The sequence below is a fragment of the Salvia splendens genome, chromosome 2 (genome assembly GCF_004379255.2).
Source record: "Salvia splendens isolate huo1 chromosome 2, SspV2, whole genome shotgun sequence".
Lineage (NCBI taxonomy): Eukaryota > Viridiplantae > Streptophyta > Magnoliopsida > Lamiales > Lamiaceae > Salvia > Salvia splendens.
In genome coordinates, this window is record NC_056033.1 from 12,449,726 (window position 1) to 12,476,065 (window position 26,340).

The 26,340-nt window shown below is 34.4% G+C and overlaps 1 protein-coding gene, 3 long non-coding RNA genes and 1 pseudogene across 7 annotated transcripts; 3 read left to right on the top strand and 2 right to left on the bottom strand.

The window, feature by feature from the left end:
• The first annotated feature begins 3,871 nt into the window (after positions 1–3,871).
• LOC121776445 lies at positions 3,872–5,931 on the top strand (annotated as a pseudogene).
• Positions 5,932–6,692: 761 nt separating this feature from the next.
• Positions 6,693–8,730, top strand: LOC121769052 (IQ domain-containing protein IQM3-like). Of its 4 annotated transcripts, XM_042165717.1 has the most exons (10): positions 6,693–6,708; positions 6,858–7,007; positions 7,088–7,202; positions 7,284–7,349; positions 7,425–7,513; positions 7,596–7,683; positions 7,770–7,916; positions 7,994–8,086; positions 8,171–8,272; positions 8,343–8,730. In XM_042165717.1, the coding sequence occupies exons 2-10, from the start codon at positions 6,859–6,861 to the stop codon at positions 8,421–8,423; spliced, it is 930 nt and encodes a 309-aa protein (XP_042021651.1). In that variant the 5' UTR covers positions 6,693–6,708; position 6,858; the 3' UTR covers positions 8,424–8,730. The 4 variants fall into 4 exon arrangements, with proteins under 4 accessions (XP_042021651.1, XP_042021668.1, XP_042021661.1 ...); XM_042165734.1 differs by lacking the exon at positions 6,693–6,708 and having other exon boundaries at positions 6,859–7,007; positions 8,171–8,273; positions 8,433–8,730; XM_042165727.1 differs by lacking the exon at positions 6,693–6,708 and having other exon boundaries at positions 6,859–7,007; positions 8,347–8,730.
• Positions 8,731–10,645: 1,915 nt separating this feature from the next.
• LOC121771053 lies at positions 10,646–11,730 on the bottom strand. The gene is made up of 3 exons (XR_006043916.1): positions 11,591–11,730; positions 11,390–11,487; positions 10,646–10,787 (listed from the first exon to the last, which is right to left on the bottom strand). It is a non-coding gene; the product is annotated as an uncharacterized LOC121771053 (long non-coding RNA).
• On the top strand, positions 10,840–13,246 carry LOC121771059. Its single transcript, XR_006043919.1, has 2 exons — positions 10,840–11,170; positions 13,032–13,246. It is a non-coding gene; the product is annotated as an uncharacterized LOC121771059 (long non-coding RNA).
• Positions 13,247–16,039: 2,793 nt separating this feature from the next.
• Positions 16,040–26,072, bottom strand: LOC121788518. The gene is made up of 5 exons (XR_006047866.1): positions 25,546–26,072; positions 24,295–24,399; positions 19,045–22,740; positions 17,794–17,898; positions 16,040–16,240 (listed from the first exon to the last, which is right to left on the bottom strand). It is a non-coding gene; the product is annotated as an uncharacterized LOC121788518 (long non-coding RNA).
• Positions 26,073–26,340: the final 268 nt, after the last annotated feature.

Here is a 26,340-nt window from a genome sequence, read left to right on the forward strand (position 1 = left end):
GGCATTTCCATAAAACAATCCATTATTAGAAAACGAGCACCTGCTGTTTGCAAAATGGAAGGAAAAACCTTCGATGTCCAACATCGGAATGGAAATAATATTCTTTGAAATAACTGGAACAAAATAACAATTATGTAAATCTAGTCTATGTCCTGAGGGAAGATCTAATCTATAAGTTCCCACGCGTTCGGCAGCAACTTTTGCTCCAGTTCCAACACGTAGGTCTACTTCCCCAGGCCTCACTTTCCTGCTATCAATTAAACCTTGCACATTATTACAAATGTGTGAACCACAAGCGGTATCCAATACCCAAGATTGTGAGTTATTCATAGACATATTTATCTCAATGACAAACATAGCTGAGCTCCCACTCATTGCACCTTGTGCCTTGAGTCTTGGGCAGTCTCTCTGCCACTCCGTGAAATTTGACCTAGTCAATTTGTTTGTTTCCATCATACACTAATAAGATAAGTTTGACATATTATCTGAACAGAAAATAAAACGAAAAACAAATTAGAAAAGCATATAAAGATCACATTCGCATCACTAATTAAACAAGGGTTTATTGTATTGATTAGCTCCCACTAATTTTAACATATATTATGCCCCCAAACATAAAATACGAATTTATATCAAATATAAATTTTAGTGGTCCAAGATCCAAGTCTGTATAGTTGTAGCCTCTGCGAGGGCTGATGACTACAATAATATCACCAGGTAGGCCTCCAAGCCAATTGTAACAACAATTTTACAATTCTTGGTTTATTAATCTAATTAATATGCGTCTATAAATCATTTGGTTGCGAGGGCTACTCAAAATAATTTAAGCAAGTCAACCCCATCACACGATGTCAACTATGCATCTATGAATGTTCCTAAACCTTGTGGATTTAGAGTAAACGCGAGGGCGTAAAACTCATGGTCGAAAAGGCTAGGAGCATCAAACAATTGTGATGGACGACGCATTTGTTTCAAAACAAGACTTATATTTTATGGGGAATAGTGTGATACTAGTTTTGTGAATATAATATCTAATATTAAATTTCAAACAATTACTGGGCGCCGTCTACCCAGACATAGTATAACACGGACTACAAATACTGGGTGTCGCCTACCCAGACATAGTATAACACAGACTACACATACTGGGCGCCGCCTACCCAGACAATAAAACGGTCTCTAACTACTATAGTTAAAATAAAACAAGCATAAATCAAATAACATGGTTATTACATATGATATCAAATAATACTCAACAAATAAAATCAAATTTTATTTTCTAATTAAATGTGGACTTAATTATATTAATTCTAAATTAATATAATTATACATATCTAATATTAATTCCAAATTAATATTGTGATGTGGAGTATATATTATCATTTCCAGATGCTAACTATGTCCCAATTTGTTAATCTAATTAACGAAATTAATCCAATCTATATTAATTCTAAATTAATAAACTTGTAAATCAAGTAATAACTCCAAATTATCATCAAGCACATATATTATTTATTATTCCAAAAATAATAATATTAACAAATTCTAGCTCATTAATTCATTAATCCAATTAATAAATTTATCATCTAATGTATATCAATTCCAAACTAATATAAACAGATATTTAATATTAATTCTAAAACAATATTAAAACACATTTACTATTATTATTCAAAATAATGAAAGTAAATAATTTATTGGCTTGATTAATATTATTAATTTCAAATTAATAATGTGATTTACCGTGATCAAAACCACGATTCGGATCCGACCCGGATCTTCAAAAAAACCCGCTATGGCTCTGGGGAAAAATCTCATGCCGTTGCCGTTCCGTCTATCGTCACACTATCAATTAGATTTAGGGATTTTTCACAATGAAATCACTCCCTTCTCAAACACGGCAGCGGCGCATCATCCCCTACTTTCAGTTGCCATCTTCACAAGCACAAAATACAACTTTTAATCATTCCAAGTAATGATTACAATATGTAATCATACCAAACAATTGCAGTACCACCTCACGTAGTGAACAAATTGATTTTCATCAATGCTGTTTGTCGCACATCTTTGAGGCTCGTGTAATTCTTATCCCGACGCCACCGATTCATCATCGGATGAATCCAATCCATCGGAGAGAAAATCCAAGGGAATAATTCATGAGCTGTCGCTTCCTCTGTTGAAGATTTCCAGCCGAGAAATCGAATCGGAACGCGGCACCGATGAATTCCAGAATTTGTTGTTGAGAGGAGTTTCGTCGGTGTGCACAAGAGGAAATCGGTGAAGGAATTTTGAAATCCAATTTCATAATTTTGATTTCCAAAATCATCCACAAATTATTAGACTACAAAACAATTATGAATCGAGCCCTGGGCTCTGATACCACTGTAAGGAATTCTTGTATTCATCTAATGAGCGCAGCGGAAATTGCATACAAGAATAACAGATCTAGATTCATAATCATATTGTAAGTTGAGCATGTAAAACACAACGAAACTAAATCTTACTTGTTGTTGTGTTTTCTTCTACAATTGTGTCCTGCAAGTTGAATCCACTACTATCGAGGTCCGCGTGTATTCTGATCCAATGCAGGAACAATTCCTCGGTACAATTGCTCTATAGAGAAAGCTAGGAATTCTCTACAAAGCTTTACGTATTTTCTCTCTAATGTTACGATATTTCTCATCTCCCACAATGGAGAATAAATAACAATTATATAGACAAAGAGTCATTAGGGTTTCATGATTGTTGGGCTTATGAACTAATTATAATTGTAGCCCAACTATAATTATTTAATCCATATTAATCTAATCTAGCCCATATCCTTTCATTTGTATCCTCAATAGACTCGATTATAATGACTAACGAGGGTTAGACGAACTCGATTATGCATATGCATATAAATACATTTAGATTGCAAATTATGTTGCAAATTAAAGGCAAAACACATCCTTAAGTCTTGTATTCGATAAATTCCATTATATGTCAATTATTTAAATATATTCGATACATTCTAATCCTTATTTGACGGAACCGTTAACTTTTCCGTTATAAAAGTATGTTAATTATTTAAATATATTCCACCTAATATACTAGTTGGAAAATATGAACATAACATAAATATAAAAAAATTAAAAAAACAAAACAAAACAAAACAGAATATGCACATACATACATATCATTAATTAGATTTATTACATCGCATGTGTTTGATTAGTGTCTGTTATATGTATATAACTAAATATGCGAATATAATCAAAATACAAAATATACTCTCTCCCTCCCCAGGAATATGGCCTCTTCCTTGGGCGATAACATAATTTATATAAATTTTATTTTATATGTTAAGTAGAGAGAATAAAGTAAGAGGGATAAATTAAAATATAAATAAATGTGAATTTATTTTTAGTAAAAGTCCATCTTAGTGGGAATAAATCAAAAAAGAAAGTGAGGTCATATACCAATTATAATGAATATAGTCGAATATTCTCCAAGATTTTGTAAATTCGAACATTAAATTAAATGAAACGCAATAATCAATTTCTGCTGTTGTTTTCAACAACATAATCCAACATATCACCAATTCTGATTGAAATCAATAATTTTGACTCGAAGTATTTGGCAACATCGATATTGAAAAACGAATTAATTAAATAAAACAAGTTATTTAAGGGCGTGTTTGGGCCCTAGCTAGCCGGCATAACGACCCAGCCTACCTTCCAGCCGGCCCAAAACATTCCCCACTCCATCCTTAGCTTTTCTTCAAATTATTTAATTTCTTCACATTTTGTTGCACTCCCAACTATAGTACTTATATATATATCTTCATCAATCTTTCTCCATAATCACCAAAAATGAATATCCACGTGGACAACACAAGCATCTCCACCACTATGAAAATGATCGACGTGGATATGAAGTCAGTTGATAATTCAGACTCTGATACCACTTGTTATGGATCCAATGTTAAGAAATTTGTCGATACGATAAGTTCTGACACCACATCTAGTGCAAGCTCTAGCGTAGATCTCGGGGCAAGGAAGCTGGTGATGGAGGACTTCCACTTCATGCAACGGCTAGGGAATGGCGACATCGGCACCGCGTACCTGGTGGAGCTCGAGGGCAAAAGAGGGTGCTATTTTGCGGCAAAGGTGATGGATAAAGAAGAGCTGGTTTATAGGAAGAAAGAGTGTAGGGCTGGGGTTGAGAAGATGATACTTCAAATGTTGGATCACCCTTTTTGCCCCTCCCTTTATGCAACGTTGGACTGTCCTAGGTGGTAGTGCTTGTTGACTGAGTTTTGTCCCGGTGGCGACCTCCACGTCCTCCGCCAGCGCCAGCCGGACAAAAGGTTCGACGAAGATGCTGTCCAGTCAGTACTTTCCTGCTACCTTTTAATCCTACTCGCCTAGCTAGTTTAACTGAATTCCCAAGTGATAAAAATATAGTACTCCTACTAAGTTTTAACTGGAAAAATGATAGTACTACTACATACTTGACGTGAGCACTATCTATGAACACCATACTTATTTAGCGTTGTTTGATTTGTTTTATACTTTTAGTTTAATTCTAATACATTAAAAATTATTATTGAAAATTTTAATTTAAAATTTTCAATAACAAAATTAAAGTTCGATTTGTGATTTATTCATTAATTTAAGTTATAGAGAATACGAACAAATCGAATTTTGATTTTTATGAACTTTGTAAAACTAATAATGTTACTAACATTTTTTTTAAATTTTTTAGAATCAAACTAAATGTATAAAATAAAACAAACAATAATAAACATGCATGATGCATTAAATTAGCATGATGCTCGGGGATAATGTACGTATGTAGCATATCATTTTTCGATTGTAACTAATCATGTTCCAATTGGTAAAAATATTTAATAATATATCACGTAATTGTTTAAAATCTACTAGAAGATTTTGTAGTAGGTCATATGGTCCCATATTGAAGACTTTGTAGAGTAATACAAATAAGTATGCCCATAAGCATATTGCACACCATGATGAATGAGGACGATTTAGGTTAAATAATTAAGATAATAGTAGTAAACATTGATATCATTTTGCTTTTTTTTTGTTATTTAGGTTCTATGCATCTGAAGTGGTGGTTGCTTTAGAGTATTTGCACATGTTAGGTATAATTTATCGTGATTTGAAACCTGAAAATATTCTCGTCAGATCGGATGGTCATATTATGTTGACCGACTTTGATCTCTCCCTAAAATGTGATAATTCAATATCAAAGGCACAACTTGTGCACGATCCAACGGACCGAAAATCTTATAACGCATTCGAAGGCCGCACTATAGCTGATCCAACACGATTTTCGATCTCATCATACATTTTGCCTAGTTGCATTGTTCCACATGCCTCATGCCTCCACCATCGGGGACACAAGTGGAAATCCTCCCCTATGAAAAAGAAAGGAGGCAGACATTGTGCGACCCTAAAAATCGTGTCAGAACCGGTTGACGCCCGTTCAATGTCGTTCGTTGGGACCCATGAGTACTTAGCCCCAGAGATTGTCTCAGGGGAAGGGCATGGAAATGCCGTGGATTGGTGGACGCTAGGAATATTTATATACGAACTCTTCTATGGGGTAACACCTTTTCGCGGGAAGGAGCATGAGTTTACTCTAGCCAACATTGTGGCTCATGGGCTCGAGTTCCCTAGTGAGCCAGTGGTTGCAGCCAGTGCTAAGGATTTGATGAGCCAACTATTGAATAAGGATCCAACTAAGAGAATGGGTCCACACTGGAGGCTAGTAGCTACGGCACTCAAGCACCATCCATTTTTTGAAAGGGTAAATTGGGCACTTTTGAGATGCACAAAACCGCCATTTATTCCAAAACCTTTTGATTGTGAAGAAAATGTTTCATCTAATTATCATCATTGCGATGGTAATTTAGATCGCTATTAAGAATTGCTAGAGTTTGTGATTTCAGTTATTGTGTTCTTTAGAAGATAAATAAGTCGATTTGTTTTTTTTTGTTGAAAGGAAAAAATCTATACTCCTACAATTTTATGCTTAGATTTTGTGATTTCTCTTAGTTTAAATGGCTCACTAAATTCATATGTTCACAATACTCTATATACAGTTTGAACTAATTAATTTATTCAAGTTAGGATTGACAGCTTCTTGTGTATCCAACTTACAAACAGAGTGATAGACATTAAATGATTTCAGAGAAAAGATCAATTCCAAAGTTAAAAAGAAATATATAAACCAAATTACCAAACATATTTCAGTAACCAGCGTTGCTCAAGCTTTAGAAATCATTTAATTTCCATAATCTTTTCCACAAACTTTTGATTTTACATTTCAAAGTTGAATAGAATTCATTCACAAAAGCTTGCAATATTCCCCAGTGTAAAATTTACTATCCAAATGCCTAAATATCTCAATCCCAGTTACCTTTTTCCAATAAATTTTGTTATTATAATCTAAAATATTTAGAAAAACAATATTTTTTCTTTACCATAAAATTAATCATCTCTGATTGTCTAATAATCACTGTATGATGTTTAGTAATAAATTCTAACATCTTCAAATATATTGAATGAAGAAGGCAGACTCAACATAGATAATAGATTGATGAAACAGTGCGAGTTAGAGCAGTTAATGGCAATAAATGGGTATGCCATAGCATGCAGGTTAAGACAGCTACAAGACACCCCCACTCTTTTGGGACCTCATGTTTGTTACTATTTCTTGACAAATTTGTTCTACATCAACATTTAATTTCATTCAAAATCTATGAGCTGGTGTAACTAACCAATAAATGATTTGAGAATCCAATTCCAACCAATGTATTTTACATGATTTGTTCATAACTTGTGCTGCAGAATGAATCAAGAAATGGATCACACTTCTCCCACATCTCAAGACACTGATCATGATTCCACAAATGCTGCCCTCAAGCTGCAAAAGGTTTACCGGAGTTATCGTACCCGTCGTAGATTGGCAGATTCTGTACTTGCAGCTGAAGAGCTCTGGTGATTAATTTCTGTCCCATTAGTAAAATTATACTACTACTATTTCTTAGGATGTTTATAACCGGATGACGAAAACGAAGGTGGCAAGCGATAGAATACGCTCGTCTCAACCATAGCACGACGGCTTTCTTCAACTTCATACACCCTGAAAAACCATCTTCGCGGTGGAGCAGGATCAGTTGGAATGCTTCCAAGGCATGACAGATTGGCAGAGTGGATTCAACTTAAAACCTCAAATCCTACGGTTCACAAAATTTTTTCGTTTATGTTTTACAGGTAGGGAAGGGGTTAGTCAAGGATGCCAAGGCTCAAAAGTTGGCCTTCCAGCATTGGATTGAAGCTGTATGATTGCTTTCTTACAATCAATCTTTCCTGCAGAAAGAAACATTTCTTGTTTGCTGATTTTTTTTTGTACAGATTGATCCAAGGCATCGATATGGTCACAATTTGAGCATATATTTTGACGAGTGGTGTAGAAGACAGACACAGCAACCATATTTCTACTGGTATAAGTCCATAATTGATGCAAACTATTTCAAGATCCTAGGCAATTCAAATTGCTGTCATAAATCATACCTCGTTTATTAGGCTGGATATCGGAGATGGGAAAACGGTTGATCTTGATGAGTGCCCGCGATCAAGACTTAACCAAGAATGCATCAACTATTTAGGACCTGTAAGCATCAATCAAGACCAAATATGAATATATATTACAATTATATTGGATTTTCCCATTAGTCTTTCTCTATTTTTCGAAACAAGCAAGAGCGAGAATGCTACGAGTACAAAATAGTAGAAGGAAAGTTCATCCACAAGCAAACTGGAAATGCTCTTGACACAAAGGAGCAGACATCAGGCTCGAAATGGATATTTGTGATGAGCGTGTGCAACAAATTGTACGCTGGAGAGGTGAGCCTAACGACAGAAGTCGAGAACATCTTAAACCCTCAGCAGGAGTTGATCCATATTCTTGTGTCTTGGTGCAGAAAAGGAAGGGAATGTTTCACCATTCGAGTTTCCTAGCAGGTGGTGTGACTCTAGCAGCCGGAAGGCTCGTTGTAGAATGTGGAAAGCTTAAGGTGTGTGGGGTAACAAACTTACAATGATGACTAACTAGCTAATATTAATATCAGTGAGAGTATGCTGAAAATGTACCTTTTCAGTCTGTATCAGCTTATAGTGGGCATTACCGGCCAACAGACGAGAACCTCAGCATCTTCCTCGCGTTCCTGCAGAAGAGTGGCGTTAAACTCGAGGACGTTAAGGTAAATGCTCTACACAAGCATCATGCATAATTCATAATAGCCTCCTGAAGTATCCAACTCTTCCATTTAGGCAGGTAACTTTCGTTACAGAAACCAACAGAGCTATGATGCTGAAAACTTAGTCCATGAGAAACACAACTCATTAAGGTGAAGTCTTAAACAGATATGAAGAAGCAAGGATGAGAGTGAAACACAGCAAAACTGCCATGATAGAGCTGATTCACGACGCGTTGCTTTACGTTCAGGGTCATGATCCATCTAGACTCTACATTACTGATTAGGACAACCATGTTATGTTAATGATTTTCCTAGTCAAAACCCAACCCTGTGTATGATTGTTTTGGGGCATATAGATATAGCCCCCAATTGGTATTAGAGAAACACCATCATCATACCAATCCACAGTTTCAATTTCTTAAATAAAAGAGAAACATCATTCTTGTGATACATGAAGAAAAGTACATTACAAGGGTAAAGCAGAGTAGTATGCAAGAATTTATCCAGTATTACATATGTCAACAAGTTTGGCAGATGCAAGAGACCATATTTTGCTTCCGCAATTTATGTGGCAGCGACAGTCTCTGAAAATAACATCAACTCCACAACACTTTTTTAATAGTTTGTAATATACTGTATCTAATATTTTATTAATTAAATAAAAATTATAAAAAAAATTAAATATATTAATAAATTAACTAATTAACATCAAAATAATATGATAATATTCAAAATTAAAGAAATAATTAAATAAATTCATTTCATTAAATTAGTGGGCAACAGTTAAACTAGTCTGAATCGATTGAACACAAATTCAATTATATTTACATAAGATAGATTGATGAAATGAAACTGATTTATATGGGAGTCCAATAACTAAATTAGGCCAACAATTAAACTAACCTAATATTAATATGATTAATTAGGTTAAAACAATATATTATCTCCATCTGCGTTACGCTTCCTCCATAGTGTTCTTTTTGCAAGTTTTTTCTTTCCATGCATTTCTTCTTACATGTTTATCTCTCCTCCTTTCTATTTCTATTTTGATAAATATATAACGCTTAGGACTTGAATGCAAAAAATAAAAATTTGAAAAATAATTTAAATTTGTTATAATGCAAGCAAGAAAACTAGTATATATCTAATTTAAAATAATAAAATAAACATTGTATTATTGTACCGTTAGACATTGTAGCAACAAACTATTCTCATAGTATATTATTACTTCCTACGTTCGCTAATAAATATTTGTTTCAAGTTTTAAGAAATTGTCTGACTTTATAAAAAAAATGATTGAAAATATTTATGGAATGTGAATTCTATTTTAATATATTGATTTTATATATAATGTGAGTGAAGTGGGTTAGTGAAATGTGAAGAGCATTTGCCAAAAATAATAAAAGTAAAATGTGACATATATTGGTGGACAGATAACAAATAAAAAAAAATATTTAATGACGAATGGATAGAGTACCTTTTAGAAAACAATACTTTCCATATTCGTAAAAAAATATCTCATTTTACTTACTCTCTCGTATTTACTTTATCATGACTTTTGTCATATTTTATTTTAGACTATCTCAACTTTTAAGTTACTTGAGTCATTTTTTAATGATAAAACAAAACATACTCCTATAATCTTACCTACCTTACTCTCTCAATTTTTTTGTGTAGTGTTTTCATTCATCTACTTTAACCCAATAAATATACTAGTTTTTTCATATCTCACTCCCAATGAAACATCACAAATAATATGGAACGAAGGGATTATTTAGAGCATCCACAATGGGGCGGACGATAGCGCGCCCGATGCATCGGGCGCGCTATCGTCCTCCACTGTGGCACCGTGGACGATGGACGATGCGTCGTCCGCGCCCGACGCTTAGTCCACGGACGAAGCGCAGACGATATGACATCGTCTGCGTTATCGTCCGCCCACTGTGGGCGACGCGGACGATGGCGCAGACGATGCAACACGTTTTAGTTTTTTTTATTTTAAAATTTGAAAATTTTGTTATATATATACCCCTGGCTTCACTTTTCATTTGTAACTTTTCGATTCACATTTCAACTCTCCAATTACGCTATAAAATGGATTCCGGTGGATACTCAAGTCCTAGTAGCCGGATGTTTGGAGATGGCACACGGTGGCCGGGTACACAACCTGGCAAATATCGGTCGTTCGACGCCAACACGCTGTAACGACCCGCTAAGCCGATATTATTATAAACTATATTATTAGCTTGATTACCTATATAAGTGACTTTTATGCGATTAAATCCGAGCTTCGATAGATTGTCGTTGTTGTTTGTTTAGACGTTAGACAAGTAAATAGAACACGTAAATATATTACACCTATATGAATATAATAAATTTAAATTTATAAATAAAGTACCATAATCAAAATTCTAATGTTCGATACATCCAACAAAAGTCCAACAAAATTTAATACATCCCACGTTCTAAGAAAACGAGTACTTCAACGCGGACAGCCCTGAACTTGAACCGATTATACCTACACCAAATTAAATAAACAAGTAAACAAATATTCAAATAATAATTTTTTTTAATAAACAAATAACATATTAAAAAGAGAGAGGGCCGATCTTTTCGGACAGAGCATTAAATGCTGCGTTAATGGTTTGCAGAGAAATCATATCCTCTGACACATATGGATAACATCCCTCTGACAAAGAATATTTTAATGATACATGTCCCACTTGCCATCTTTTTCTGTATATGTACAAATCATTTTTTTTCAGTCACACACATCACCATTAGACATCCTAAATTCTCTATACACACTAACACCACATCGGATAGAGGAGTCCGAGTAGAGAGATTTGCACACAAGTCATGCACTACAATCTTAACAATACTTTATTTCCACATCAAAAGGTAAATTACAAACCCTTCTTTTCCTTCAAATATGTAAGAGCATGCATATATAAATATGGTTGGAAGTAGAATCTGGCACATCAAGTTAAACAGCATATTTCAATTTTAAATCTTCATATAACAAGGCATATACCACTCCAAATTCACCAAAATTTAGTAAATCAAAATAAAATAGAATCCTACTGCCTTAACAACTAGAAGGAAGGAGAAAAAACTTACCTCTATGAATCTGCCGGATTTCGGCAGCGAGCTCGGCAGCCCGGAGACGACGTAGGCAGCCTCACACCTCTATGACTTTCAATAAAATCTTGACAAATCTATAAAGTTAAAACACAAAACAAATAAATGAAAGATTAAATCTTTTTAGAAGATAAAAAAAAGAGAGAGAGAAGAAGAAGAGAAGGAAATTTAAGTATTTACCTTCCAGGAGTTCGGCGAGGAGGCGGCGGCCGGGGCTGGAGTGACGCCGGGAAGCTGCGCCGGCTGTGCGAGACGTGGAGGAGGCCGAAGCCGCCACCTGTGCATGCACAGTGGCGGAGGCGGCGGTGGCTGATCTGAACGGGAGGAGATCTAGAGGTGGCGGCGGCGTCTGTGTTGCGCACGGTGGTGATGGTGCGTCGTCGGGCTCGCTGCGGTGGTGGTGGTGGAGTGGTCTCTGAGAGAGAGATAGGAGAGGGAGAGAGAGGGAAACCGACACAGAGAGAGAAGAGAGAAGAAATAGGGTGAGAAGGGAGAAAGAGGGGAGGAGGAAGGAGGACCACCGCCGGAGGTGGCGGTGGCGCGACGGCGGCACCGGAAGGAGGCTGGCGGCGGCGGCGATGTGAGAGAGAGAGGGAGGCTGCTGTGTTCTTTTAGGGATTTCAATTGTGAAGAATGTGATTTGGGGAAGGGAAAGTCACGTATAGGAGGCAGTGTAATTTGGACTTCTCACAAATTAATTAGTTGGGCATAGAGGTTATAAAGTTGGGCCAAATTAATTATCTTTGGGTTAGATCTTCTTTAACTTGGGCTAATGAATTAAATGGTTTTGGGCCATGAATATATTTAGCAATAGGCTATGCAAAATAAATCCGAGCCCAATCCCCTTCAAATTAATTTAGGGCTGCAATACATAGTGAGTGTGAGGCCCATTTTCGAATTTATTTAATTTATGTGCTTAATAAATTAATTGGATGATCTATTTAAGTTGGGCTCCCCTTAAATTGTTTTGGGGCTTTAAAATATTAATTTGAGTGATAAGGTGGAGAATTTGGGTTTTGTAAATAAATCATTGGGTTGATAATTGAATTAATTGTGGGGACTTGTTTATTTAATTTTAGAATTTTTTTTTCAAGGCCGAAATAAATATAAATTCTCGGTGGGAAATTATTACGATAAGTTAATCATGGGATTGAATAAATTTTTAGGAGTTATTTAATTAATTTCGAAATAATTTTGAAGTATGAATAATTTATCCCAAGCCGGGAAAACATATAATTTTTCTTAACAAAGGGGAAATAGTTGCGATAATTCAATTATGCGCTTAAATAAATTTTGGGATTTTTGTTCGATATTATGATGGAAAATACGAGGAGCTACCGGAGGAATTATGGGCATAAGCGGCCGACCGGCATCGCCCCGCGACGCCTCGGGCGGCCACTAAGGAAATGGAAAGAAAGAGGGAGACGACGTTCTCAAGTCACATAAATAATTAAGTTTAATAAAGAAGTGCTATTACTTAAATTTCCCAATTTAATTAATATGCAAGTTTCTAAAATTTTCTAACGGTGAACAAATGATCAAAAAAATATAGTAGGGGCATGCATTCCTATAAGTATGTGAATTTCTCGAGTCTTATTAGTACGTTGTTTGTTTTCAAAAGGCTATCTCCGCGAGTTAAGGGCGGAGTCAGGAAAATTCAAGTTAAAGAAACTAAACGATCAAGGTGAGCTTTCTTATACTAAAATACAAATCGGATTGCTTGAAAACAAGAACACATGTTTGTGATTTTAATGATGTTGTCATGCCATAAATGTTTTGTGTATGATGCCTATCTGTTGGCTACGGCCAAGTGAATTATGAATGATGATATAAGTCGAATTCGGGTCCCAGTGAGGGTGGTGTCCCCGCTCGGACTAGTGTACACAAGCTACCTCTGACATGTTGGGCAGAGCAGGTGACCGTGGAAGGTGGCCACCTTCCCGGCACAAGAATACCTCTGACATGATGGGCAGAGAAGGTGACCGTGCGAGAACACCATCTCGACGGCACAATGTGATCAGATATGGCTAAGTAACCCAATGTGATATTTTTAGTAAGCTCGGGTCTTTTCAACAACACCCCGAGTGTTACTGTGATGATGGCTTGACAATATTTTCAAATGTATATGTGTAATTTTCGGCAATATGTTCACTGAGTACTTTTGTACTCAACCCTGCATATATTTCTAAATGTGCAGGTTGAGCAGCGAAGTGGTGGAGGAAGTGCTATTGAGACAAGACATTTAATTCAGTCAGATTTTGACTCTCGGAGGTTCATGTCTACACACATGGAACCGCGTTCATTTGCTTCCCTTGTGCATCTTAAAAGACTCAAGTCTATTTTGTTCAAAACTCTGATTCTATTTCGAGCTTTTCCCATTTGTTTGGAGCTATGGTCGAGTTGTGTTGTTTTTCCCCTTTCTTCCCCGCTTCTTTAGTCCTCCCCTAGTCGCGATCAACTGTGTTTTCTATCCTTAGAAAATGCGGTCGTGACAGAGTGGTATCAGAGCATTCTTTCTCGCTCTGAACCCGAGAGTCTTCTTTGAAAATCTTTGGTCTAGCCTCGTTCAACTAGACTATATAATCGATGAAAATGCTCTTAGCACTCCCACCACTCGCACTCAACGAGGAAAAAGGTAACTTGTTCTTTTTCAAAAGAAAGTGAAGATGTTTAAAAGTTTGAAATGGAGAAATAACTCATGCAGTTAATTTGAGTGAACAGATGAAAATACTAAGTTAAAAGAAAGAGTTGATGTTTCTTGATTTGATAGCGTGCTTAAAGAAAGTGTTAGTATGTCTTTTCTTGGCTAAAGACTGTGAATATATGAATAAAATAAGTAACTTTCCTGAATGGAAAAGGGTACTGAAATATGAAAGTATAAAGTATACGAGTCTGGTACCAATTGTTGAAATGATGTCTCTTTTTGAGTTTGTGAAATGATACATCTTTTAGTAGTCATTGAATCATGTTGCTAGAATGGGGAAATCAAAATTTCCAAGAACTTAAAATACTTAGTTATGCGTTCCTTCTAGAACACAATATGAACTCGAACTTAGACGTACAGTATGAACATTTCTCGCTTTCCCGAGCGACGAAAAGAAAGTACGTGATAAGAAAGAAACTTCGTCACGAGAAAAGTAATCCAACCTAGAACAAAACGATGTTTCTAGAAAGATGGTAGGGGCTAAAGGCCATTTTCTACGTCCCAATAACATGGATAATCTAGGTTAGCCATTGTCTATCTTGACAATCCAATCACTCCAAAGGATCATACCTTTGATCCAACTAAGCGATGTACACATACATAGCTAGAAAATATGATTACAATGTAAAGAAAGAACCTAGCTCTACAATATAAGTAATCAGAATCGACGTGTTACGAGGATGAGCGTTATGACGAACCGAGAGTACCAGAGAGTCATAATCTCCACATATGATCATCTGACGTGATCATAAAGTGAAAGTAGCTTGTGACCAAAGTTTCCAATAACTCATTTACCATTCTCTATAAAGAATTAAACAAGGGAGTATCACCATTGTAGTTAACCAAGAAGATTCATCAACAGCGCTTACTTGGATTCCCATGAATTCCATTTCCTCGCATCCCCCCTGTTTAAAATCACTTTTGTTGAATTAAGATATTAAATGCCTTCTTTTGCAAGGTAATGTGCCATTATTTTCCCCCTTCTATGTCAAGGTTGTGAATCACTTTCAATTTTGAGCTTGCTCCCTTATGTTTTCTGATAACCTCCAGTAACTACGGTCCTTCTTTACTCATTATGTATAAAAGCAATACCTTGACTCTCTGAATTCTTGCCACCAGACTTCTATACTAGGAGCTGCTTTATTTATAGCCTTCAGAATGAACATGTTTCCATAAACTATTGTCTCTTCAATGATAATATTCTTCAAAGATCATTAGTAGATCTTAGTGTTTTCAAATGCGCTTGTTGACACTCTTTAATTTATAAAGAATAGTCCCCTCTTCTTAATTCCACTATAATTATTTCCATCATGCTTTGAGCTCTTTAGCAACTCCAAGTCTAAAGTAATTTGCTCTCTGCCCAAACTAGTTTGCTCTGATTGTCTTCTCTACCAGTTAATTTCCGTAATTTGGTTATAAACTTTGTGAATTCATTAGCGTGATATAGTATCACGATGTTGTTGACCCAAAATGGTAAGTTCCTTGTTATTCTTCTTTCTCAAATCCACTTGAGCCCAATCATTTTCAGTCTTACTATATTAGAGCAGCCATCTGGTGAGACCTTAAACCTTTTAATTTGACCCTTTTGTGCTTTCAGACATACTTATTGATAAGCTCTTTGTTTTACATGAGTACTCTCATCTTCTGAATTCAAATATGACTGTTGTCTCTTGATTTGAGCTTTTCTGCAAGCCACATGTTAAAGCTGGCACATTGCTTCTCCCTTGGCTAGTTTCATCTTGTTGCCCTCTTTATTAGTTAGTTTCCCTGAATTGCTTATAAACTCTAAAAATTTCGTTGATATGATCTTCTATCACAGTGTTATTGAGCAAATTGCAATTGTTTGTTTTTCCTATTCTGTAACACCCCTTACCCGGTAGGTACCCACCGAATAAGTGATGTCACGTTTCAGTATCGAAAACCCGTGCTTAAATTTTCTTTTTTCTTTTTTAGCTTAAAAGCACAATTAAAATCTATTACATTTAAAAAACTTAACATTTATCCTGCGGAAGATTAAAGATTAAACTATTATACAACATGCCATGACTACTAAACCAAGTTGACCACCAGTGACTCGCAAAAGATGCAAAGCTGCGCAACACCAGTGACATAATATCAACTCTAACCTGCAGGGGAAAAAGAGGGGGGAGTGAGCTCGAAAGCCCAGTAGCAATATCTAAACTACAGAATCCAACCCTCTCAGCTAAGACAATAGTAACTATAATAACTACATTATTTCCTTTTTAATCTTTTGCTTATTTTCATTTCAATTTTACAAATTTCCAAATTACTTACCATCTCATAATCTTTGCACTAAAGAATACTTGTTCAGATAACCACACATATTCATCATATATTATTATTATCTCGTATCACATTTTTCTCCTTTTACCATTTATTTTCATATACTATTTTTATTTCCGTGTTAATTACCCCGAGCGGGGACCATTCAACAATATATATCATTTCCTCCACGTGAGGACCGATCAACATTCATATCATATATCATATTTTACAAATCACATATCACAGATCCTTATTCATAAGTCCTCAGATATTATTTTATATATCACATATAACAGATTCTTTTTAAGAAGTCATTAGATATTATTTTATACATCAAGGATCACAGATTCTTATTCAGAAGTCTTTAGATATTATTTTATACATCACGGATCACGGATTCTTAATCAGAAGTCATCAGATATTATTTTATATATCACAGATCACATATTCTTATTCACAATTCATCAGATATTATTTTACACATCACAGATTACAGATTCTTATACACAATTAATCAGATATTATTTTACACATCACAGATTACAGATTCTTATTCAGAAATCATCAGATATTATTTTATTTTATCTTATCATATAGCCCCAATATCTGCTTGGTTTAGGCAGGGTACACGGACCAGATCAGAAACAGAATCAGATGCAGACGCGGGTTTTCGTCCTCAAGAGGACTCCGCACAGACCACCCATAGGGTGCATATAAGAAAATCAGACCACCCATGAGGGTGCAGACAGATAATCAGACCACCCATTAGGGTGCATATCAGACAGATCAGATAGGGGCCCGTCAGATAACAGACGATCCTCGCTTCGGTTATCCAGAAGACGAGTGATCACAGATAATGCAGCGCTGCTGTCCTATGGCATGCCAATTGTACCCAACACATGTGACCAAGCAAACATGACGTTTTATTTCGTATTCTTCTTTCATATCTCTTTTTCACATGTATTCCATTTCCAAATATCACTTCAGATAATCATTCTTATCGGATTCTAAGACATTCTTTTAGTATATACTTTTATAACCTTTACATATTATTCTCTTGTGTTTATTTTATTCAGGCTCTACCTATCAGATCACTTCTTTTTCATATACATTCAGATATCTTTTCATAATCTATTCAGACATATTTCACATTATTCAGATCTTCATAATTTATTACGTTTCATTGCATATCATACCCATTGTCTTTTATCCATATTCATACCATTATTTCTGTAGATAATTTATATCAAAATTAATAAGTATCATAACAATCCACATATTAAATTATAAGTATATTTAAGCACATTATTTTATTAACATCGCACAAATAAGCACATTATAGGACACATCATCTCAACCAAAGGAATCGAAAACCATAGAGAGGATACGCTACCTCGCGGGCTTATGAACATAAGCCTATTTCACCTTTCGACCCTTCGCTATCTTATAGATCCATTCATTTTTGCACGACTCGTGTTACAAGCTTCTATGCCTTATACTATAAATATCGTAAACATTAGTAACATATACTTATTTTCGTCAACTTCAGCTCATTAAGTCTTCCAATAAAATCACTAAGTATTCTGTTACTATTCACAGAAAATATATAATCATGTAGTTAATGTATTAAAATTGCTAACCTCAATTAGAAAGTTCCTAAAATTTACATTAACACTCATATTCATTCTAAATCACAATTCCATGATCAAACATCTTAAATAAATTCATTTGCTATATTAACTTAATATCCCCTTATTCCTTAACTCTCTAGTATAACAACTGCACTGGATCGATTCGTCACACAACTTCTATATTCATACGGAAGAATTTAGAGACTTGACCTAATATTTTTAAATACCCAATGAAGTCTGGTTTATAATCCAATAAGATTCATTCAAAGATTCCTAATAGTTTAAGAGATATTCTCGTTTTCCCATGGACTACTAAAAATCAGACCATTTCTGGCAGCAGTTTCTAAACAATTCTTATAAATGGTATTTGTACTCTTTAATTCGTCATAAAATTTAGAGAACGACTAAACACCTTATAGTTAATTTAGAAATTATGCAATCAAGTTTTAATCGAACTTAAATGCCCTGAATATGTCGGATAACAAATACCAAAATATGACAAAGTACCAGAATTTTGACAGTTCGTAGCTGTATTGTTATAACAATTTATACACATAGTAAACGAACTCCTAAATTCTTCATACAAATCAGGGATCTTCTAGACTCATCATAGTTATTATAGAAATTGTTAAACCAAAGTTTCCACTATTCTACCCATGCCAAACAAATTGGAACAGGTCACTGAAAAATAGGGGATTAAACCTTGTTGATCCAATTCTATTTCAATTCATGTTTAATCATAAATTTCATCTAACTTGAGCATCTAACTACTAAAAACACAAACCCTAAGGTGTATTTTCAATCTCATCATCAAGTTCATACCATGGCAATTGAACTTGGAAATTATTCATCAAAACGTGGCATACGACGTCTATACGCTACGTATTCGACAATTAATCGAACATAAAACCATGTATCCATCAACACCTATGGAGCTCGAAATTTTCAGATTTTAAACCTCAATATGTATTGAATTTCATGTTATAAAAATAGTATAGTAAGAAAGACCTTACTTGATTTGCTATGTTTTATACGATTAAATCCCCGATTTGCCGACGAACAAGCCAAATAAATGGGAAAGAAGGTTTTTGGCTATAGAGGTTGAGGGGAGCTGCTCATGGACGAAAATCATGAGGGAGAGAAGATAAGTCTTTGACTTTTAAATTTTATCCAACAACTTCTAGATTTTTCTTTAAAATTCTAATTATTTATTTACTTAAGTTAAATTTATTTCCTTGTACTAATTTATTTTCATGTCATAAGATCCCATATTTATGGATTCTATATACCATCTCGTAGCACATTAATCCTAGATTAATCTAAAATTATTCTCGTCCGACACCTCAAATGTTTCGACAATCGATTTTGTGAAAAACCGAAATAATCGGCGATAAAAATTCCAATTACCCTTAAATGGACAAAAATAAATCCTCACATTATTTACAATTATGCTAGGCCATAATTTATAATTTATAAAATTATTAGCCCTTAGCTTCGATTTACGATTTTACGTGGGTAAAAGAGATTGCCGAAAATCACATAATCGACATTTCGTATTAAATTTCTACCTTATAGTTTAACTTAACTACTATTCCTCATCACATATCCAAATCTTTCGTCAAGCCCTATAATTCGGGATGTTACAACTCTTCCCCCCTAAAAGAATTTCGTCCTCGAAATTCCATCGAATTTGCTTACTCCTAGAAGCGTTAGGGTTTCACTTATGCCATTTCATGGCATTACGTCATTTCCTATTCGTAGCGTATCCTCATTTCTCCACATCAAGTCACAAAATCGCACTTATAATCACATTCTCTAACTTTCACATATAATGCCACATAAGTTCATATTTCACCCTAATATATAATATTGAGATTATTGGTTCCATCATGTAACGTTATCATTTCTTTACATAAAAATTTCCATGTTACTTGCATCCTTTCTTTGCCCACATGGGGCGTACATATCATATTCATCACATAATGTATAATTCACATACTCATCATATACCATATAGCCATTATTCGGGTGCATATAGCCCATAAAAATGGTGCATTTCATTTTCCATATATCATCATAATATTTTCATTATGTTTCCATTCATTATCATTCACAACACATCATACATTCTCTCCTTTCATTTTATTTATCACAACTTCGTATTAATTTATCTTATGAACTTTTGTCAAAATTTGGGCAGCATTTCCTCTATAACTACTACATGCCCAAAAACCAACAAGATACAATATTAATAATAGATTATCACATCAACCCAACAATTCACAACAAAGTTCAAATAACAAGTTAACATTCATCAACAACCATATTTATTTTCGAATCCCGTCATGTATCGATCATAAACATTTTCGCTTTCTCATAGTTCGTTTCAAGCATATAATTCATATGAATTTGTTACTTTCAATCATATCATATTTCACTTCATTTGACTTAGTTTCGAACACATTCATCTATCTCATGCAGCGCACAAATTTTCCATCATATCACATTATATGCCTATAGCTCACTTTCTAGCACCATATAGTCCATTTAGAGCACGCAGTCACATATATCACTTCGTCCAAAACATTATATAGTTCCACACATTCACATCTCAATATTCATCATCACAACATTAAATCTCTAACTCTTAGTACTAGTATCATAACTCAATAAAAACTCATATAACAAGGTCTGAATACATGGACCATATATCCGGGCATATCAGACTATATATCCATGCATATCAGACCATATATCATCACATTTCAATTCCCAAGTCACACATATATCAAGACACATCAAATCACAAGTCACATATCACAGTTATCATATATGTTTCATATGTCCACATATTATAACACATTTTATCACATGTGCTAGTTCGCACATAATCATATATAGAAATACATACCGATCACCTCAAATATTTGCACTCATTTGTCTCAAGTGCTTAGTGATAACACACATGTATATGGGTTAAGCGAAGTACACCCGCATGAGCTCATCGAATACTCCCGTCGCACCATATACCAAATTTCATTTTCAAATTTCATCATATATTGGTCATCAATACATTTCACATTCTTTCAACACACATATGATTCATTGGATTCCATACTTTCAAGCATAGTACCCTTTTTCCTCATATCGCTCAATTTCAAACTCATATATTTATTTCATTTTAAACTTACATTTTTAGACATATCATTTCATATATATTATAGCTCACTTAGAGCGCCCATTTTCATTTTCCATTTCATTTCTAAATCCTCATTTAAATTTCCATATTCGTTTAGCTCGTCTTCGAGCGCACACATAGTTCTTACGGAGTTCACATTCTAATCTGATCACATTTTATATCACATATCTTATATCATGTACACTTACTTAGCTTATATCTTTATCGCATCACATCATATTTCCTATTTTTCGATTCAGAATACACATATAATCCATATAGGGGCACACGTGTTCAGATCATATCACTTATTTCTTATTCGTCGCATTTGCTCAATCACACATTTATGGTTTTATTCATATAATGCCTTATAGTTTCATACGTTTTCATTTCAATATTTATCATTTTGCCAAACACATTTTCTTTCACATATTTCTATACTTTTGTTTATCATTATAGGATATTACTTTATGACTATTAATCCATTTTATATCAGACAATTCACATACCTTTGTGAATTTTTGTGTTACACCTTTATATCATAATGGTCACTTAGTCTATAACTTACTTTCTTTCCATATCCTTCCTTTAACTCTTTTTCTTCTCTTTTACTTATACTCTTTCATAACTTACATTTATTTATTACTCCCTCCGTCCCGCTTTAGCAGTCCCGGTTGATCAATTTCGGGTGTCCCACTTTAGGAGTCCCGGTTGAACTCGGTGCATAAAAATTGATGTCCACTACATCAATTTATTTATTACATCATTTAAAAGTGGGACCCAACCTCCACTACATCATTTATTTATTACACACTTAAAAGCAAAAAAGTAAAAAAGTTGTTTAAAAGTGGGACCCAACCTCCCCTACATCATTTATTTATTACACACTTAAATATCCCTTAAAACATGTGCACGACTCAACCGGGACTGCTAAAGCGGGACGGAGGGAGTAGTATATTTCATTAAGACACACTTTTCATCAACATTTTCAAACATATCCACCCTGCACTTTTTAAATTTTTTTACACATACCGACGCTACCGAGATTCGAGCTATATGGGGTGGCCAGTCCCATATAACATCTTTCTCAGTCACACGGGAAATTATGTCCCGTACTTTGCTAACTTCTTTCAACTTGAGACCAAGGCAGCTGCATCAAGTCACTGGTACTAACAGACATTTACTCCTACGTGGCATGTTTCTACACACTTTATTGACTCACTTTTATCCAGAACTGCCTAAGCCTAGGCTCTGATACCAACTTGTAACACCCCTTACCCGGTAGGTACCCACCGAATAAGTGATGTCACGTTTCAGTATCGAAAACCCGTGCTTAAATTTTCCTTTTTCTTATTTAGCTTAAAAGCACAATTAAAATCTATTACATTTAAAAAACTTAACATTTATCCTGCGGAAGATTAAAGATTAAACTATTATACAACATGCCATGACTACTAAACCAAGTTGACCACCAGTGACTCGCAAAAGATGCAAAGCTGCGCAACACCACTGACATAATATCAACTCTAACCTGCAGGGGAAAAAGAGGGGGGAGTGAGCTCGAAAGCCCAGTAGCAATATCTAAACTACAGAATCCAACCCTCTCAACTAAGACAATAGTAACTATAATAACTACATTATTTCCTTTTTAATCTTTTGCTTATTTTCATTTCAATTTTACAAATTTCCAAATTACTTACCATCTCATAATCTTTGCACTAAAGAATACTTGTTCAGATAACCACACATATTCATCATATATTATTATTATCTCGTATCACATTTTTCTCCTTTTACCATTTATTTTCATATACTATTTTTATTTCCTTGTTAATTACCCCGAGCGGGGACCATTCAACATAATATATCATTTCCTCCACGTGAGGACCGATCAACATTCATATCATATATCATATTTTACAAATCACATATCACAGATCCTTATTCATAAGTCCTCAGATATTATTTTATATATCACATATAACAGATTCTTATTAAGAAGTCATTAGATATTATTTTATACATCACGGATCACAGATTCTTATTCAGAAGTCTTTAGATATTATTTTATACATCACGGATCACGGATTCTTAATCAGAAGTCATCAGATATTATTTTATATATCACAGATCACATATTCTTATTCACAATTCATCAGATATTATTTTACACATCACAGATTACAGATTCTTATACACAATTAATCAGATATTATTTTACACATCACAGATTACAGATTCTTATTCAGAAACCATCAGATATTATTTTATTTTATCTTATCATATAGCCCCAATATCTGCTTGGTTTTAGGCAGGGTACACGGACCAGATCAGAAACAGAATCAGATGCAGACGCGGGTTTTCGTCCTCGAGAGGACTCCGCACAGACCACCCATAGGGTGCATATCAGAAAATCAGACCACCCATGAGGGTGCAGACAGATAATCAGACCACCCATTAGGGTGCAGATCAGACAGATCAGATAGGGGCCCGTCAGATAACAGACGATCCTCGCTTCGGTTATCCAGAAGACGAGTGATCACAGATAATGCAGCGCTGCTGTCCTATGGCATGCCAATTGTACCCAACACATGTGACCAAGCAAACATGACGTTTTATTTCGTATTCTTCTTTCATATCTCTTTTTCACATGTATTCCATTTCCAAATATCACTTCAGATAATCATTCTTATCGGATTCTAAGACATTCTTTTAGTATATACTTTTATAACCTTTACATATTATTCTCTTGTGTTTATTTTATTCAGGCTCTACCTATCAGATCACTTCTTTTTCATATACATTCAGATATCTTTTCATAATCTATTCAGACATATTTCACATTATTCAGATCTTCATAATTTATTACGTTTCATTGCATATCATACCCATTGTCTTTTATCCATATTCATACCATTATTTCTGTAGATAATATATATCAAAATTAATAAGTATCATAACAATCCACATATTAAATTATAAGCATATTTAAGCACATTATTTAATTAACATCGCACAAATAAGCACATTATAGGACACATCATCTCAACCAAAGGAATCGAAAACCATAGAGAGGATACGCTACCTCGCAGGCTTATGAACATAAGCCTATTTCACCTTTCGACCCTTCGCTATCTTATAGATCCATTCATTTTTGCACGACTCGTGTTACAAGCTTCTATGCCTTATACTATAAATATCGTAAACATTAGTAACATATACTTATTTTCGTCAACTTCAGCTCATTAAGTCTTCCAATAAAATCACTAAGTATTCTGTTACTATTCACAGAAAATATATAATCATGTAGTTAATGTATTAAAATTGCTAACCTCAATTAGAAAGTTCCTAAAATTTACATTAACACTCATATTCATTCTAAATCACAATTCCATGATCAAACATCTTAAATAAATTCATTTGCTATATTAACTTAATATCCCCTTATTCCTTAACTCTCTAGTATAACAACTGCACTGGATCGATTCGTCACACAACTTCTATATTCATACGGAAGAATTTAGAGACTTGACCTAATATTTTTAAATACCCAATGAAGTCTGGTTTATAATCCAATAAGATTCATTCAAAGATTCCTAATAGTTTAAGAGATATTCTCGTTTTCCCATGGACTACTAAAAATCAGACCATTTCTGGCAGCAGTTTCTAAACAATTCTTATAAATGGTATTTGTACTCTTTAATTCGTCATAAAATTTAGAGAACGACTAAACACCTTATAGTTAATTTAGAAATTATGCAATCAAGTTTTAATCGAACTTAAATGCCCTGAATATGTCGGATAACAAATACCAAAATATGACAAAGTACCAGAATTTTGACAGTTCGTAGCTGTATTGTTATAACAATTTATACACATAGTAAACGAACTCCTAAATTCTTCATACAAATCAGGGATCTTCTAGACTCATCATAGTTATTATAGAAATTGTTAAACCAAAGTTTCCACTATTCTACCCATGCCAAACAAATTGGAACAGGTCACTGAAAAACAGGGGATTAAACCTTGTTGATCCAATTCTATTTCAATTCATGTTTAATCATAAATTTCATCTAACTTGAGCATCTAACTATTAAAAACACAAACCCTAAGGTGTATTTTCAATCTCATCATCAAGTTCATACCATGGCAATTTAACTTGGAAATTATTCATCAAAACGTGGCATACGACGTATATACGCTACGTATTCGACAATTAATCGAACATAAAACCATGTATCCATCAACACCTATGGAGCTCGAAATTTTCAGATTTTAAACCTCAATATGTATTGAATTTCATGTTATAAAAATAATATAGTAAGAAAGACCTTACTTGATTTGCTATGTTTTATACGATTAAATCCCCGATTTGCCGACGAACAAGCCAAATAAATGGGAAAGAAGGTTTTTGGCTATAGAGGTTGAGGGGAGCTGCTCATGGACGAAAATCATGAGGGAGAGAAGATAAGTCTTTGACTTTTAAATTTTATCCAACAACTTCTAGATTTTTCTTTAAAATTCTAATTATTTATTTACTTAAGTTAAATTTATTTCCTTGTACTAATTTATTTTCATGTCATAAGATCCCATATTTATGGATTCTATATACCATCTCGTAGCACATTAATCCTAGATTAATCTAAAATTATTCTCGTCCGACACCTCAAATGTTTCGACAATCGATTTTGTGAAAAACCGAAATAATCGGCGATAAAAATTCCAATTACCCTTAAATGGACAAAAATAAATCCTCACATTATTTACAATTATGCTAGGCCATAATTTATAATTTATAAAATTATTAGCCCTTAGCTTCGATTTACGATTTTACGTGGGTAAAAGAGATTGCCGAAAATCACATAATCGACATTTCGTAATAAATTTCTACCTTATAGTTTAACTTAACTACTATTCCTCATCACATATCCAAATCTTTCGTCAAGCCCTATAATTCGGGATGTTACATATTCTTTTCAAATCCATTTGTAACTCACCATCTCAGGTCTTCCTGTTATCATCTGGAGATATTGGAAACTTTTCTACTTCACTGTTCATTTTGATTATTTTATTGGCAACTTATTATTGACATCTGCATTCTATTCATCATACCCCACTTTTGCAATTTATT

Excerpts from the sequence above, each read along its gene's own strand:
- LOC121769052 (XM_042165717.1), top strand. The coding sequence starts at position 6,859 with ATGAATCAAGAAATGGATCACACTTCTCCCACATCTCAAGACACTGAT. Across the intron at positions 7,008-7,087 it reads CTTGCAGCTGAAGAGCTCTG|GTGGCAAGCGATAGAATACG; the intron begins GTGATTAATTTC and ends ACGAAAACGAAG. Across the intron at positions 7,203-7,283 it reads TCAGTTGGAATGCTTCCAAG|GTAGGGAAGGGGTTAGTCAA; the intron begins GCATGACAGATT and ends TATGTTTTACAG.